The sequence below is a fragment of the Acanthisitta chloris genome, unplaced genomic scaffold, assembly GCF_000695815.1.
Source record: "Acanthisitta chloris isolate BGI_N310 unplaced genomic scaffold, ASM69581v1 scaffold1926, whole genome shotgun sequence".
NCBI classification, from domain to species: Eukaryota; Metazoa; Chordata; class Aves; order Passeriformes; family Acanthisittidae; genus Acanthisitta; species Acanthisitta chloris.
Window position 1 is genome coordinate 7,725 of NW_008678527.1, and position 14,324 is coordinate 22,048.

General features: G+C 40.1%; 1 protein-coding gene across 1 annotated transcript in view; it reads right to left on the reverse strand.

Moving 5' to 3' along the window:
- Nucleotides 1-646: 646 nt before the first annotated feature.
- Nucleotides 647-14,324, reverse strand: part of MUC6 (mucin 6, oligomeric mucus/gel-forming) — a gene marked incomplete at its 5' end in the record, with an annotated part of 30,563 nt that continues 16,885 nt past the window's right edge. Inside the window, 11 exons of the mRNA XM_009076905.1 lie at nucleotides 647-705; nucleotides 2,381-2,554; nucleotides 4,794-4,856; nucleotides 5,813-5,956; nucleotides 6,726-6,882; nucleotides 7,792-8,031; nucleotides 8,479-8,664; nucleotides 9,939-10,049; nucleotides 10,508-10,649; nucleotides 12,904-13,055; nucleotides 14,147-14,256. Of these exons, the coding sequence (XP_009075153.1) occupies nucleotides 647-705; nucleotides 2,381-2,554; nucleotides 4,794-4,856; nucleotides 5,813-5,956; nucleotides 6,726-6,882; nucleotides 7,792-8,031; nucleotides 8,479-8,664; nucleotides 9,939-10,049; nucleotides 10,508-10,649; nucleotides 12,904-13,055; nucleotides 14,147-14,256 (1,538 nt within the window). The remainder of the gene's footprint in view (nucleotides 706-2,380; nucleotides 2,555-4,793; nucleotides 4,857-5,812; nucleotides 5,957-6,725; nucleotides 6,883-7,791; nucleotides 8,032-8,478; nucleotides 8,665-9,938; nucleotides 10,050-10,507; nucleotides 10,650-12,903; nucleotides 13,056-14,146; nucleotides 14,257-14,324) is intronic.

A 14,324-nucleotide genomic window follows, 5' to 3' on the forward strand; every position in this document is an offset into this window, starting at 1 on the left:
GACAACTACAGAGAGAAAAGCACAAGTTGATTGAGGATGGCAGGGCAAAGGAGAAGGCAGAGGAGGTAGGTAGTTCCCAGGCAGAAGCCTGAGGGTATGGGTCAAGGTAAGAAAGGCAGAACTGGACCTCACTGAATTCTACTGGGCAAGAGGGAGAAATGGGCCAATGTCTCCCCCTCAAAAAAACATGGGGCAAGAACTGGGCCTGAAGGGTGCCCTCTGACAATTCAGACCCCCCTGCCTTATGCTGGAGCTCCTGAGAAAAGAAGAGCCTCTCTGGATGTGCATGTCTTCTCTCTCTAGGCACTCCAAACTGGGCAAGAGCATCACCTGGAAAAGCTGGGGTAAGTGAAGAAGAGTTTTAGGCCAAGGACATCTCTCTACTCCCTCTTACTCACCTTCTGGGTGGTACAGAGTGGTTGTTTGGGTTCCCTCACTCTCTGTAAAGAATGAGAATTAGTGATGGTTGGGAGCTGGTAAGGTTCCTAGAGGAAACTGTAATTGCTAGCACAAGAAGCCCCAGATGTATGCAGCCCAACAGTACTTTGTGGGAGACACTTGGATTGGGAAAGACTGTACACCTGCCCCCTCACTACAGTAGACTTCCCACCACACACTGCCCCAGCCTCTGGTGTCAGTTGCTAACCTAGCAGTTCATGTTGCAATACAACCTCAGGAGACTGTCCTTGTAGGCATATGGAGTGCCTGCCATTCAAAAACATTCCTTTTACTTATTTTTGGGAGTATTTGTTGCAGTAGCTAGGGGGAATATCTATTCAGCGGTCCATGAGTTTTCAAGAACTTGCTTTGAAGCACAGAGATTTTGTCTAAATTTGGAGGAAGTGTTGGAAGAGAAATGTTAGGTTTAAGATCATATTTGGATGTCAGATGCTGGCTTCATTGGCAAGAAAAATTCCCATTTAAATCATGCTTCTTCAGTTAGCCATGTCCTTTCCTATATATTTGCAGTGTTAAGACCACTAGTAAGACGTGTCTTGTGAGTGATGCCTTTGCCTTACAGATATCAAATCAAAGTGATAGTTACCTGCTGTTGTTAGACTAGGCATGCTGAAAGTTGTGCTCTGAGATGTGGTTGGAATAGGTATTGAGGTGGTTGTCATTTCCTTTTCGATAGTGGTCTTGAAGGGTGTTGAGGTGAACCTTACTTGTTCCTTCTCTGTTGAAGCAGCAGTTGATGAGGCAACAGGTGTAGACTTTGGTTTAGTGGTCATGGTTATTTTTGTTGAAGTAGTTACGGAAGGAGTAGTGATGGTTGTAGTCATGTTTGGTGTGGTAAAAATTGATGTTGTATGTTCTTTTGGAGTAAATAATGAAATGTGAGCAATCAATCCAGAAAATAATTTAAAGCAGACAAATTATGAAGAAGCTAACCGTATTTTAAAGACCATTTCCCCCTTGATATTTTGAATATTTTCTCTGTAATTGTTGAATTCATGTTCTCCTAAGCTTGCCAAATATTTCTGTACTTATATTTGTTTTCTATTGTCTCAGGTCTGTCTTTGTTCTCATTTTCTGTATTTTTCCTGTATTAGATTTGCTTTTAATATCATTTTTCTAAGATGTTATTTTTGTTGTCACTTATGGGCTGTATGGGCATTGCCCAAATCCTCATTTCGTTGGCTATTACTATGTTTCAAATCAACCACAGGTTTGGCTTTCTGTAATTTGTATTAAAAAGTTAAATCACCTCATACTATAGGACTTTCCTCGTCCCAGTGCACAAAATATCTGTCACAATGTCAGATTCTGAAGTTGTGTTTTGTCTCCTTTGTGACCTGTTTTTAACTCTACTTTCCACAATAGCCAGGGTCCAAGGTGGTTTATTAGCTGAAGTGCATGTTGGTGGGAGGCTCAATGAGCCTCCACAAGGCATAGAATCCAAAAGTAATTTATGTTTGCAGAGTCATCCTCCCGAGAACAGGACTCTAGAAGCCCAGACAAAGCTGCTGCACTGATAGCCATGTAAGTCTGCTTTGGGGCTTGCTCTTATTATTTGAGATATGACTGCATAACTGAATCAGTTGTGGAAAAGTCTCAAGCTGAGCTAATAAATCCAGCTGGAGCTGGACTGGCTCACTGCTTCTAATGTGCTTCTCAGATGAGTCACACAAGTGACATTTGGTTGTATTTTTAACTTAGTGTCTATATCCTTTATCTTTCCATGCACTTTCAACTTACAGTTCTGAACATTTCTGGCTTACAGGTTCCTTTCTGGAAACCTGCTCTGCCTACTTCATGATTTGGGGTCTAATGCTTACATGTTGTACTACCTTCCAGTGCTTTCCTAGCGAGTGGATCTGAACTATGTATACACTGAGTTTACTATAATGTATTTTATACAGTAACACTAAAAACCTACCAGTTGTTGACTTTATTGTGGCAAGAGGTGGTGTGGGTGAAGTTCTTGGAACCGTAATTTTTGCAGTTATTGTTGGATTTGTAGTCTCTGTTGACAGAGTAATCGCAGAAGAGGAAGTACTAGGTGCTGTTGGTAGGATGCTTGTGGTAGAGCTGCTTGTTACTCTAGGCTGCACTGTTGTTACTAAGAGAAAAAAATGGAAATCAAAGGGTAAGAAATAGCCCTTGATAATCTATTTATACTGTGCCTATATGAACTGAATATTTCTTTAAGTAAAAGCACTGTTCTAGCAACTATTAGTAGTAACTACTATTAAAAATCGTTACCTTTACGATGAAGCATTTGAAAGCACTTGTTCATCACTTCCTTTGCAACTATGTGCAGTAAATATGTTATACAGGTATTCTTGCAGAAGCTTTATACCCTTTTCTTCACTTAAAAGTGAATTTGGCATAAATACTTGTGCATAGCAGCAGAGATGGAACACTATTTTATTATTCACACAGCCATCAGTTTAGTGTTTTCCAATACCATGTGTTTTTAGGGAAATTAGTGGAATTTCTAACAAATTTAAGATCAGTGTAAATAGATTACTTTCCTATATCAGGCTATAAGGGTTTGGGATGGTCAGTCACAGGTTTTCATGAAGATTTCTTAAATTGTTGAAGTGTTATACAGTCAGTCACTAACTAAGACTGTGATGAAATTTTTGTGGGAAATTTTTACATCACAGAATCATACAGTGGTTTGGGATAGCACAAACCATTAAGGATCATCTAGTCCAAGTGTCCCTGCAATGAACATGGACATCCTCAAATATATTGTTACTCAAAGCCTATCCAGCCTGATCTTGAATGCTTCCAGCGATGAGGCACCTAAAGCCTCCCCGGGCAACTTGTTTGTGTTTTACCACGCTCATCATGAACAGTTTCTTCCTTATATCTAGTCTGAGTCTACTCTCTTTCAGTCTAAAACCATTAACCCTTGTCCCATCACAACAGGCCTTACCAAGGAGTCTGTCCCCATCTTTCTTATAGGCCCCTTGCAGGTACGGAAAGGCTGCAATGAGGTCTCCCTAGAGCCTTCTCTTCTCCGGGCTGAACAACCCTAGGTCTCTCAGCTTTTCCTCACAGGGGAGGTGTTCCAGTCCTCTGATTACTTTTGTGACCATCCTCTGTCTTTCTTGAGCTGAGGACTGCAGACCTGGACACAGCACACCAGGTGGACTCTCATCAGTCACCTCCCTTGACCTGCTGGCCACGCTGCTTTAGATACAGCCCATGGATATTATGGTACCAAGTTATTTTTCATCACTGTCTTATGCATGTGAAACTAGTGATGCTACTATATCACACATAAAAAAAAAAGGATATTACTGACTCCATAAACACTTATCAGGGCATATATCAGTTTGGTCAACTACGTAAACTAACCTGGTGAAGATGTTTCAGGTGTGGTGCTAGTGCTTTCTTCTCCTGTTGTGTAAAGGTAAAACAGGTTAATTTTTTGGGGAAAAAAAGCATATTAAAATAGGGCAAATGTCAAATTGCATTCAGAGTATTGTGTTAATTAGTGAGATATTCCTGAAAGTGTTTAATATTACATATTTCAGTTGTAAGATTCACACACAAGGACTTTAACAATTACAAAGAAATCCATACATCCCATCATAATAATAATGATGACAGTTTTTGCTGTCTTTTTTAGGATTTTTATGCTTAAGGGCACCTCACTTTTCAGGGATAATGGAACATGGTTTTTGTATGTAAATGAGATCACTAGCTAGGATTCTGGTTACACCAGTTAGAATTCTGTAATATAAGCAAAATTGTCCTTGAGTTTTTGTAGCATCTATGTGAAAATCTAAACTGTTCAGCCTGTCCAAAATAAGATTTAATTGAAGTAAACCATATGGTAATAAACCTTAAGTTAATGTAAAAAAAATTTAAAATGTTTAAAAAGAGGTTTGCTAAGTAGAGACCATTCTCTAAGTCTGATCTTCTTGTCCATGTTCTCTTTTTTCTTTTAATGAAACGTGTTGGAGATATCTGAGAGTCACAGCTCTGCTGGGAGTGTCCCTCACACAGATCAGAGCAGCAATACACTTTCAGGAAGACTCACTTTTGTAAAGTGCTCACATTTACATAGTTTCTCATGTTGCTAACTAAGTCAGTTTCATCCAGCTTTGTATTACTGCATTCCCTACTCTAATCCTTCTTTGAATTAGTTCTTTTCACTCCTTTACTTACCAAGCAGTACTGTAGCAGGATTATTTTGAAAGGAAGTTATGTTTGGATCAACACTCATTTATTGAGAGTTACTAGGAAAAATACTTTCTGAGTATACACAAATGTTTTAGTATTTTTTCCAGTTACTGTAGAGGAAGTGAATATGTATAGAAGTTGCTGCTTACCACATGGCATGCACCTTTCCTTCTCATGGTCAAAGTATTCATCATGAGAGCAGTTGTAACAACCTGAACCAAGGGGAAAAGAAGTTTGGTTTACATTTCTCAGAGAAAGATATTTCATTGATACTATTTTTTATCTAATATATTACTTTTTAAAATAAAGATTAGAGCAATGAGGCTGATGAAGGGACTTGAGCACAAGTGCCATGAGGAGAGGCTGAAGGAGCTGGGGGTGTTCAGCCTGGGGAAGAGGAGGCTCAGGGGAGACCTTATCACCCTCTACAACTCCCTGACAGGAGGTTGGAGTCAGGTGGGGGTTGGTCTCTTCTCCCAGGCAACCAGCAGCAGGACAAGAGGGCACAGACTCAAGCTCTGCCATGGGAGGTTTAGGTTGGATATTAGGAAGAGATTTTTACAGAGAGAGTGATCAGGCACTGGAATGTGCTGCCCAGGGAGGTGGTGGATTCACTGTCCCTGGAGGTTTTTAAGATGAGACTGGATGTGGCACTTAGTACCATGGTCTAGTAATGACAGTAGGGTTGGACTGATGATCTTGGATGGAGGACATTTCCAACCCGATTCATAAAATAATAGAATCATAAAATCAACCAGGTTGATTGATTCTATGCTCACCTATTCAGGTAAGTATTTCCAATATAATCCTCGGAAGGAGGGTCTGCCTATGTAGAATTTTTTTTCTATATTCATTTATCTAATAAAAATATTAATTGCTCTCTCCACGTGTTTATTTACCTAAGTACAGCATATTCTTTTGAAATGGTGCAAGTCAGAATTTCTCTTTCAGATAGACTGGGCTCAATATAAAGCTAAATGCAATACAGGTACCAAGTTGATTATGTATTTAAAACAGTAGCACAAAGGCAAAGAACAGCAAAACTACTTCAACGATAGTATCGATCAGATTGTAGTTATTTAATTGTGGTATGACTGATTTAAAAAAACAGCATTGAAAACTATTATTATGTTACTGATTCCTGGTTTGCAGCAGTACAGTTTATTACCTTCAATGTTGACATATTTGTAGTTTTGATTTGGACAATTACAAGGCCTGTAATGCCAGTTGCATTTGTTGTCAGTGTAGCCATGGGAATAAGCATCATCAATTCCTGTTCTTTTATGAGAATTGAAATACTCACAATAGACAGCTGAATAAGGTAAAAGCAAGAGAGAAATCAAGTTTTATTTTTTTTCTAATTAATGTCATGGTATTTTCAAAGTATGAAAGGGAGGATTAATTTAATTAATTAAACTAATCTAACAGTTGGAATAATAAAAAAACCTCACTGGAATTATTAACTTCTGACATAAACTGAAATTTACACTCCAGTAAAATCAGTTTCTTTTTTGCAAACACAGTATGCAGGTATTTTCATAATTTTTAATGCACAATATAGTGAAATGTGGAAACTAAGCCACCAAAGATGGCAACTCCAGTACTGATTTATAACACACTCATCCTCTTTTGTCCTCCATATCAGGTGTTCAGGAACACCTTGTTATCTTTTTCCTGTTTTACAGTGTTCCAGCCAACACAGCTGTCTTCGTTTCCTTGACATCCACACAGATGATTTTATCATAGCTATAATGGAACACATTTTTTATAGTTTCATACTTTCTCTGCTGGCAAACTGACAGTACATTATACAGTGGCAGCAGAAGTGACTGCTTTATGTGACCACGTTATTTTCTCTCTCATCACTTCATGGTAAAAAGAGTTACAATATTTTGGTGAGTTTAGCACAAATGAAAAGCACAGATTTCAAAACCCAGGTGACTGAAGTCAACTATTTGCCCACAGAGAAAATGCAACCTTAGAGATGCTTATTAACAATTTACTTGTGTTGCCATATGAATATATTCCCAGTAACAACAATAACCACTTAAAATGTTTAAGGACAACTTCAAGAAACTTACGACAGAACTCAGGGGTCCTCCAGTCAATGCAGATACCTTTATCTAAGCATGCCATGGCATATACTGCAATGGCATCACACATGCATTCACAGTCCCCTCCAATGTCACAGCCACAAGAGTCTCGAACACAGGCCTCGTAATAGGGCATGCGATTCACCTGCATTGGAAAATGAAGGAATGAATTGTCTAAGTTTATTTTGTGCCTATTTGTATGAAGGTCATTTTTCCTGGGCTACACAGTATGTGTTCCATTAAGTGAGAATAACTAGTATTTCATCTGAACGCTTGTCAAAGCAATTGCAATCCCACTTCATATAAAGCTTTTTAGCCAAAATGTAGGTGTCTCCACAGCAGCAACAGAAACTGATGATGTTTTGCCAGATATGTATTTCTAAATTTATACTAGTGTTGAACATATTATGTACAGTTGGCTGAAAAAACCCTCAAATCCTCACATCCATTCAGGCACAAGTTCATCAGCTGTACAGCCTCTGTATAAGCATAAGCACTGCAGCATTATCCACATTTCTCACTTGTTTCTGCCTCTTGAAAATGGAGATTTCCCTTCAGCAGGCCTGTTCCTGATGGCCCTTGTGATATTTTCCTTTCCACAAAGTGGACAACTTAAAACAAATCAGGAGGTTGATGATATCTTCCTCTTCTAAGCTGCTGTTGATTTACTGATGAGAACAAAGGTTTTCAGGCTTTTCATAAGTTTGACATTCTAACAAAGACTAAATGGTTTCAAAAGAGTAAACAGTGCATTGATCAGTATCAGACATCACCAACAGACTGACTCATTTCTGGTTCTTAAGTCTTCATCCTTTTTTTCACTCTTGTAGTTTTAACTAGTCAGTTAATACCATACTTGGCTTTTGTGCTTACAAAAGGGCTGGTGAAGTGCAAATAAGAAAGGATGAAAATTAACATAAATGTGGGGCATAAAACATTTTATATGTATTTTATTGAAACATTTTGGGGAACAGAAAATCACCTGTTGGAGTGTGAGCATTTTGGAAGAATATGGATTATGCCTATAAATAAAGAAGAACAAAAAATTTCTTACCTTGTTGTGACAGGCAGAAAAAACCTGGCTGTTGATGACAGAACATGTCTTTTCTGCCCATGCTTTACGGTAAGGGTTCTTGCTACAGGGGTCCACTACAAAGTATACATCCCCACAGAGAGGATTCTCTTTCCAAGAATTGACAAACTCCAGTTCATTTGATGCCACATACTTGCTTCGAGTTTCAAAATCATCCTTCATGTTGCCATTATAGTTCCCACACAAACCACATATAGTCTCCTAGATGTAATATACACACCAATATCAGCTCAGCAAGTTACAGGTATTCACCTTTCATTTTGATTACTGATGGTTTCCTGTGCTTTAGTAGTAAATGCCATCTGCAAATACCCTCTAATACATTCTTAGCATCTTGTGCATGAGGTTCTGTTCATCAGTGGATGAATGTGTTTCTTCTCTAAAGTGTAAACTGTCATCATTTAGAGATCAAATTCAACCATGCAGTTGTATAAAATACAAATATTTAGCTCAAAAAAATCCAGAATGTAGTATGGAAATCGCTTCAAAATCAGCCTCTAGTGCTGATTTGGAGATAATGATGAAAATTAATTGCTACTAGCATTTCTGAAAAACCTTGCCATTGTAGAGAGTCAAGGCAACTGTGGCTGAATGTGCAGTTCAACGTGAATTGAAGGACACTTTACTGCAGAAGCTATTCAGCAATACCTGTGTTTCTCTGGAGATCTTGATGAAGAAGTTCATGTGCTTATTCCAAATAAGGGTCATGTTGTATTTTCCTGGGATAATGATATCAAACATCAGATGGAGGGCATTCTTTTTCACGCTGTATCGTACACCAGGATTCTCCCCAGAAATAGTGAAGGTTTCATCTCGCAGTATGATTGTCAGATTCTGGAAGAAAATTTATCTGGAAGTTATAACTTATCAGGTTCCACTGTTTTCCTCACTCTGTGTCAGACTGCTGAAGACCAGATACTGTGACATCTTGGTCAGACAAACTACCTTGACATTTCCAGTTTTTTTCCCCAAAGTCCTGGCAGACAGGAAAAATGGAAACATTGCACCCATTTTTAAAAAGGTAGAAAGGGGGACCCTGGGAGCAACCAACCTGACAGCATCACCTCTGTATCTGAAAAGGTATGGAACAGATCCTCCTGGAAGCTGTGTTAAGAGACAGGGAGGTGATTTGAGACAGCCAGTATGACTTCACCAAGGGCAGATCTTGCCTGATTGACCTAGTGGCCTTCTACAGCAAAATGACTACATCAGTGGACAAGGGAAGAGCTATGGGTGTCATCTATCTGGACTTCAGCAAGGCCTTGGACATGGTTCTCTGGAATGGCCTCTCTCTCTCTAAATGGGGGAGATACAGATTTAATGGATGGACTGTTCAGTAGATAAGGAACTGGCTGGATAGTCAGATCCAGTGAGTAGTCAACAGCTCTACAGCCAGATGGAGATCAGTAAGGAGTGGTGTCCCTTAGGCAAATGTATTGGAACCAGTGCAGTTTAATATCTACATCAGTGACAAAGACAGTCGGATTGAGTACACCCTCAGCAAATTGCAGATGACACCAAGGTGAGTTGTGCATCTGAATGAGATGTCATTCAGAGGGAACTGGACAAACTTGAGAAACAAGCCCATGGGAATCTCATCAGGTTCAACAAGGCCAAGTGCAAGGCCCTGAACCTGGGTTAGGGCAACCCCTGGTATCAATATAGGCTGGGGGATGAGGGGATCAAGGGTAGCCCTGTGGAGATGGACTTGAGGGTACTGGTGGATACAAAACTGGATGCAAGCCAGCAATGTGTCCTTGCAGCCCAGAAAGCTAACTGTATCCTGGGCTGTGTCAAAACAAGCATGGCCAGCAGGTTGAGGGAGGCAATTCCAACCCCTCTACTCAGCTCTGGCAGGTACCTGGAGTACTGCATTCAGCTCTGCAGTCCTCCATACAGGAAACAAAAGGGCTACAACAATGAACAGAGGGAGGGAGCACCTGTCTTATGAGGAAAAGGCATTTTCTAGTAAAACCAAGCTCTAGGTTTAGCACAAAATTTCACTTAGAAGACATCTCTTCTAAGATACAGCTAAAGCTTCCAGAAAGGTTGAAAACATGGTCTTAAAATAATTATTCAGGTGGATAAGGGCAGAAGGAAGAGCTTACCCCAAGGTAAATGCTGATGGATCTGGAACATGTAACTCCTGATTTCCCACAGATGACATTCTCAGTAACAATTTTGAAAGAAGAAGCAGGTCTAGTAACACTGCAGCCATCCTAAAAAAACCCAAAACAAACCACAAAAAGCACAAACCCCCAACAGATGCTGTGTCTGGAGTCTTCCACTTTAAAATGTAAAAGCATAAGAAAATAAAGATAGCTTAAGATGTCATGACTGATTCTGCCTGTTTTGGGAGGTGATGACTTCTGCTTTGGTAGTCCAACTGACATCACTTTCCTAAAAGATATAGTTGTCTGGTACAGAATACCAGATATCAGTGACTATTTACGCATGTTATTAAATCTAAAATTGGTTATAATTGCATGAAAAAGATGTTTTTGAGATGTATTTTCATCTGTACTATGGAAATAGAATTTATAAAAACTCATTAAGTGGCTATAAAGATTCAAAGTGCTCTATTGGTTATTGATACATCTATTTTCACTAGTCATTTAAATCAAGCTATTTCTTGATGCTAAGATACTGCCAAAATAACCAGTAAGAAGCAGATTACCATAACCAATATGTATTCACAGTTGCCATCAAACACAAAACGCTGTCCATCAAAAGTGGTGATGTGGCCTTCTCCATACAGATTACACGTTGAGGAACACCTTGATTTCTGGACACATTTCCACTTGCCTTTGGTGCAAGTGCTGGGAGTGAGAAGAGAAACCAGACTCAGATTCCAAATAAATACTATCTTAACCAGCTCCTTTACATACACATCCACTTTGATCAGTAAGATGTTCATTTAATTGACTTGCCTTACATACACTGAGACCAAGTTGCAGTTAACATAAGAACCATAATTAAAAGTTATGGACTGCCTAGACAATGAATTCATGATAAAGAAGAAACCTTATATAATTTTTGCTTTCCTTTATTTCATGAAGAAAGTAGTATAAACCCCATTTATTTCTTCTCTTAATGAGAACAGAAGTCACTGATCTGTGTAGTTTGGGGGTGGTGGTGTTTCTTTAACACTAGATTAGTAACTGGAAAGGGAAGGAAGTACTTTGAGAATGCTGCTAAAGAGATGGAAACAATCTTTTGTGTGGGGTGTTGCTTTTATCTACAGAAAAGAAGAAAGATTGTGCCTTCATCTTTATTTAAGTGGAGCTGTTAATAATCCTCAACTTTATGTAGTATACAGCTACAGGCCCTACTGGATACCCTTATTCCTGGACACATGTAAGGCAGAAATTATCCCTGAAGCTGGTACCATGTGTAGGAAGACAAGTCGTTGAGTTAAAAAGACCAGCCTGGTTAAATAGAATTTAGGCTGGAGCTTGGAGGAAAAAAAAAGAGAATCTATCGTCTCTGGAAGGAGGGTCAGGTAAGCTGGGAAGACTATAAGGATGCCAAGAGGCCACACAGGGAGAAGATTAAGAGGGCGAAAGCATAGCTAGATCTTGATTTGGTTGTTAAAGTCAAGGACAACAAAAAAGTTTTTATAAATACATTTGGAGGAGGGTCAAGGAGGGTGTCCATCAGTTGATAAATACAGAAGGTGGTGAAGAGACAGGGGATGAGGATAAGACAGAGGTACTCAATACCTTCTTTGCCTCTGTCTTTAATGTCAAGACCAGTTGTGCTCAGGATACCCAGCTGCCAGAGCTGGAAGTTGGTGATGGAAAGATGAGTGAAGCCTCTGTAATCCAGACAACACTAAGTTGGATGGGAGTGTGGATCTGCCTGAGGGTGGGAAAGCTTTACAGAGAGACCTGGACCAACTTGATCAGTGGGCTGAGGACAACTGCATGAGATTCAGTAAGGCTCAGTGCTGGTCCTGCACTTGGGACACAACAACCCCTTACAACCCCTTTACAGGCTGGGGGAGGAATGGCTTGAGGTTTGTTTGTCAGAAAGGGAGTTGGAGGTGCTGGTGACAGTGGCTCAATATAAGCCAACAGGATACACAGGTGGCCAAGAAAGCCAATGGCATCTTGGCCTGTGTCAAGTATAGTGTGGCTAGCAGGACTAGGGAAATGATCATTCCCCTGTATTCGGCATTGTTGAGGCCACATCTTGAGTGCTGTGTTCAGTTTTGGGGTTTGTTTGTCAGAAAGGGAGTTGGAGGTGCTGGTGACAGTGGCTCAATATAAGCCAACAGGATACACAGGTGGCCAAGAAAGCCAATGGCATCTTGGCCTGTGTCAAGTATAGTGTGGCTAGCAGGACTAGGGAAATGATCATTCCCCTGTATTCGGCATTGTTGAGGCCACATCTTGAGTGCTGTGTTCAGTTTTGGGTCCCTCACTTTAAAAAGGACATTGAGATGCTGGAGCAAGTCCAGCCAAGTACAATGAGGTTCAGGAAAGGTCTAGAAAACGTGTCATATAAGGAAGGGCTCAGGGAGTTGGGTTTGTTTATCCTTAAGAAGAGGCTCAGGGGTGACCTCATGGCTGTCTGCAACTACCTGACAGGGAGTTGTAGAGAGGTGGGGGATGGTTTCTCCTGCCATGGCTGCAGGGAGAGGACTAGAGGGAATGACCATGAACTGAGACAGGAGAGGTTCAGATTAGTTGTTAGGACAAACGTTTTCACTGTTAGGGTAGTCAGACACTGGAATAGGTTGCCCAAGGAGGTGGAATTGTTTAAGAGGCATCTAGATATGATGCTGGAGGATATGGTTTAGAGGTTACAGCAGAGTGCCAGATAATGGTTGGACTTGATGATCCTAGAGGTCGCCTCCAACCTTGATGATTCTATGATTCTATGGCTCTTATCTATACATATTGTCAAATGTTAAGCTTCTCTCTGTGTTAATCTTTGCACTTTGCCATGATATTTCTTCCATTCAGCTCTTGCCATTTTCTATTCTCCTGTCAACTAAACACTTTCTTTATGTGGTTATACAGTTTAGTGAAACAGAAGTTCTGTGATGAAAAACTACGTGATTCTTACCAGATCTCACAGTCAGTTTGGATTTGTTCACCTCTTCCATAAGCAAGACCACCATATTCACATGGACACTCCTCAGCTGGAACACACATGCCATCGAGATTTTCATACAGGCCATCAGTGCAGACACAGCCTGATTCACATTTTGTGGGTATCTGGTGAAGTTCAACAGATTGCAAAATGGAAAGAACCATGAGATGTATTTTATCCTGTATGTGCATGGTGTCAAGAGTGAACCCGTGCTAAGTTCTGTTCTGACTTGATTTTAGTTTTGTGACTTTCCTTGTACTATTATTCTACTCAATTAAATTAGTTTCACTGAAGTTGTAGGATATACATGTAGTCATACTAAACATGCATGAAGACTTGGAAAAATTTATCTTCCATTAGTCCAAGTCTTTCAGAAAGAGTGCAATAGAAGTCTCCTTATATCAAGGAAGCTTATTACAATTCTTCCAATTAGTTTGTTTCCTTAATAGAAATTTCTAAGAAAACCCTATCAGGATAGCCCAGATGTCCACCTAGCCTATGTCTCCTGCATTCTGTGACCAGCAGCAGTAGAGAGTTGAGATAAAATAAATGAGGAAGCATAAACCACATGTTTCCAGTGCAGCTTATGAAGTACGAGAGCCAGAGGTGATAGCCATGGAGTTATAAATCCTTAGTGGATTTTTATTCTACTCACTTAATAGAATTTGCTTCATTAACTCATGCAATTTAATTCCTTTAATCACTTCTTAAATCTACGCACATTTTTTGTGACCAGAGTCTGTGGAAAGAAGCCTGAGCTTTAGCTGTATCATGTTAGAATAATCATAGAATCATCAAATTTAAGGGTTGGAATGGACCTTACAGATCATCTAGTCCCAACCCCTGCCATGGGCAGGAACACCTCCCCCCAGAGCATGTTGCTCAAGGCTTCATCCAACTTGGCTTTGAACACTGCCAGGGTTGGGGCAGCCACAGCCTCCCTGGGCAACCTGTGCCAGTGTCTCACCACCCTCACAGGGAAAAACATTTTTCTAATATCTAACCTAAACTTCCTCTCCTTCAGTTTGAACCTATTACCCCTTGTCCTATCATTGCAGTTCCTAACAAAGACTCCCTCCCTGGCTCCCTTGTGGGCCCTTCAGATACTGACATACTCCTTTCATTTCACTAGAAGGAATGTAATCAAGTTCTAAGTAACAGCTAGTACATTCTACTTCTCTCAAGAGAATAAATATCCTAGAGCTGTGAAACTCACACATTCAATTCCAGTGGCCAGCATCTGACAGGTAGGGGCACACGCAGCTCCATACTTGTTGTCTAAACTGTCAGAACATGATACATATTTCTTAGGAGCTTTGCAGCTTTCTAAGGAGAAGGAAGAAAAGTAAACATTGAAGATATTGTGAGGGAATAATTTTACAACATAGAGGAAA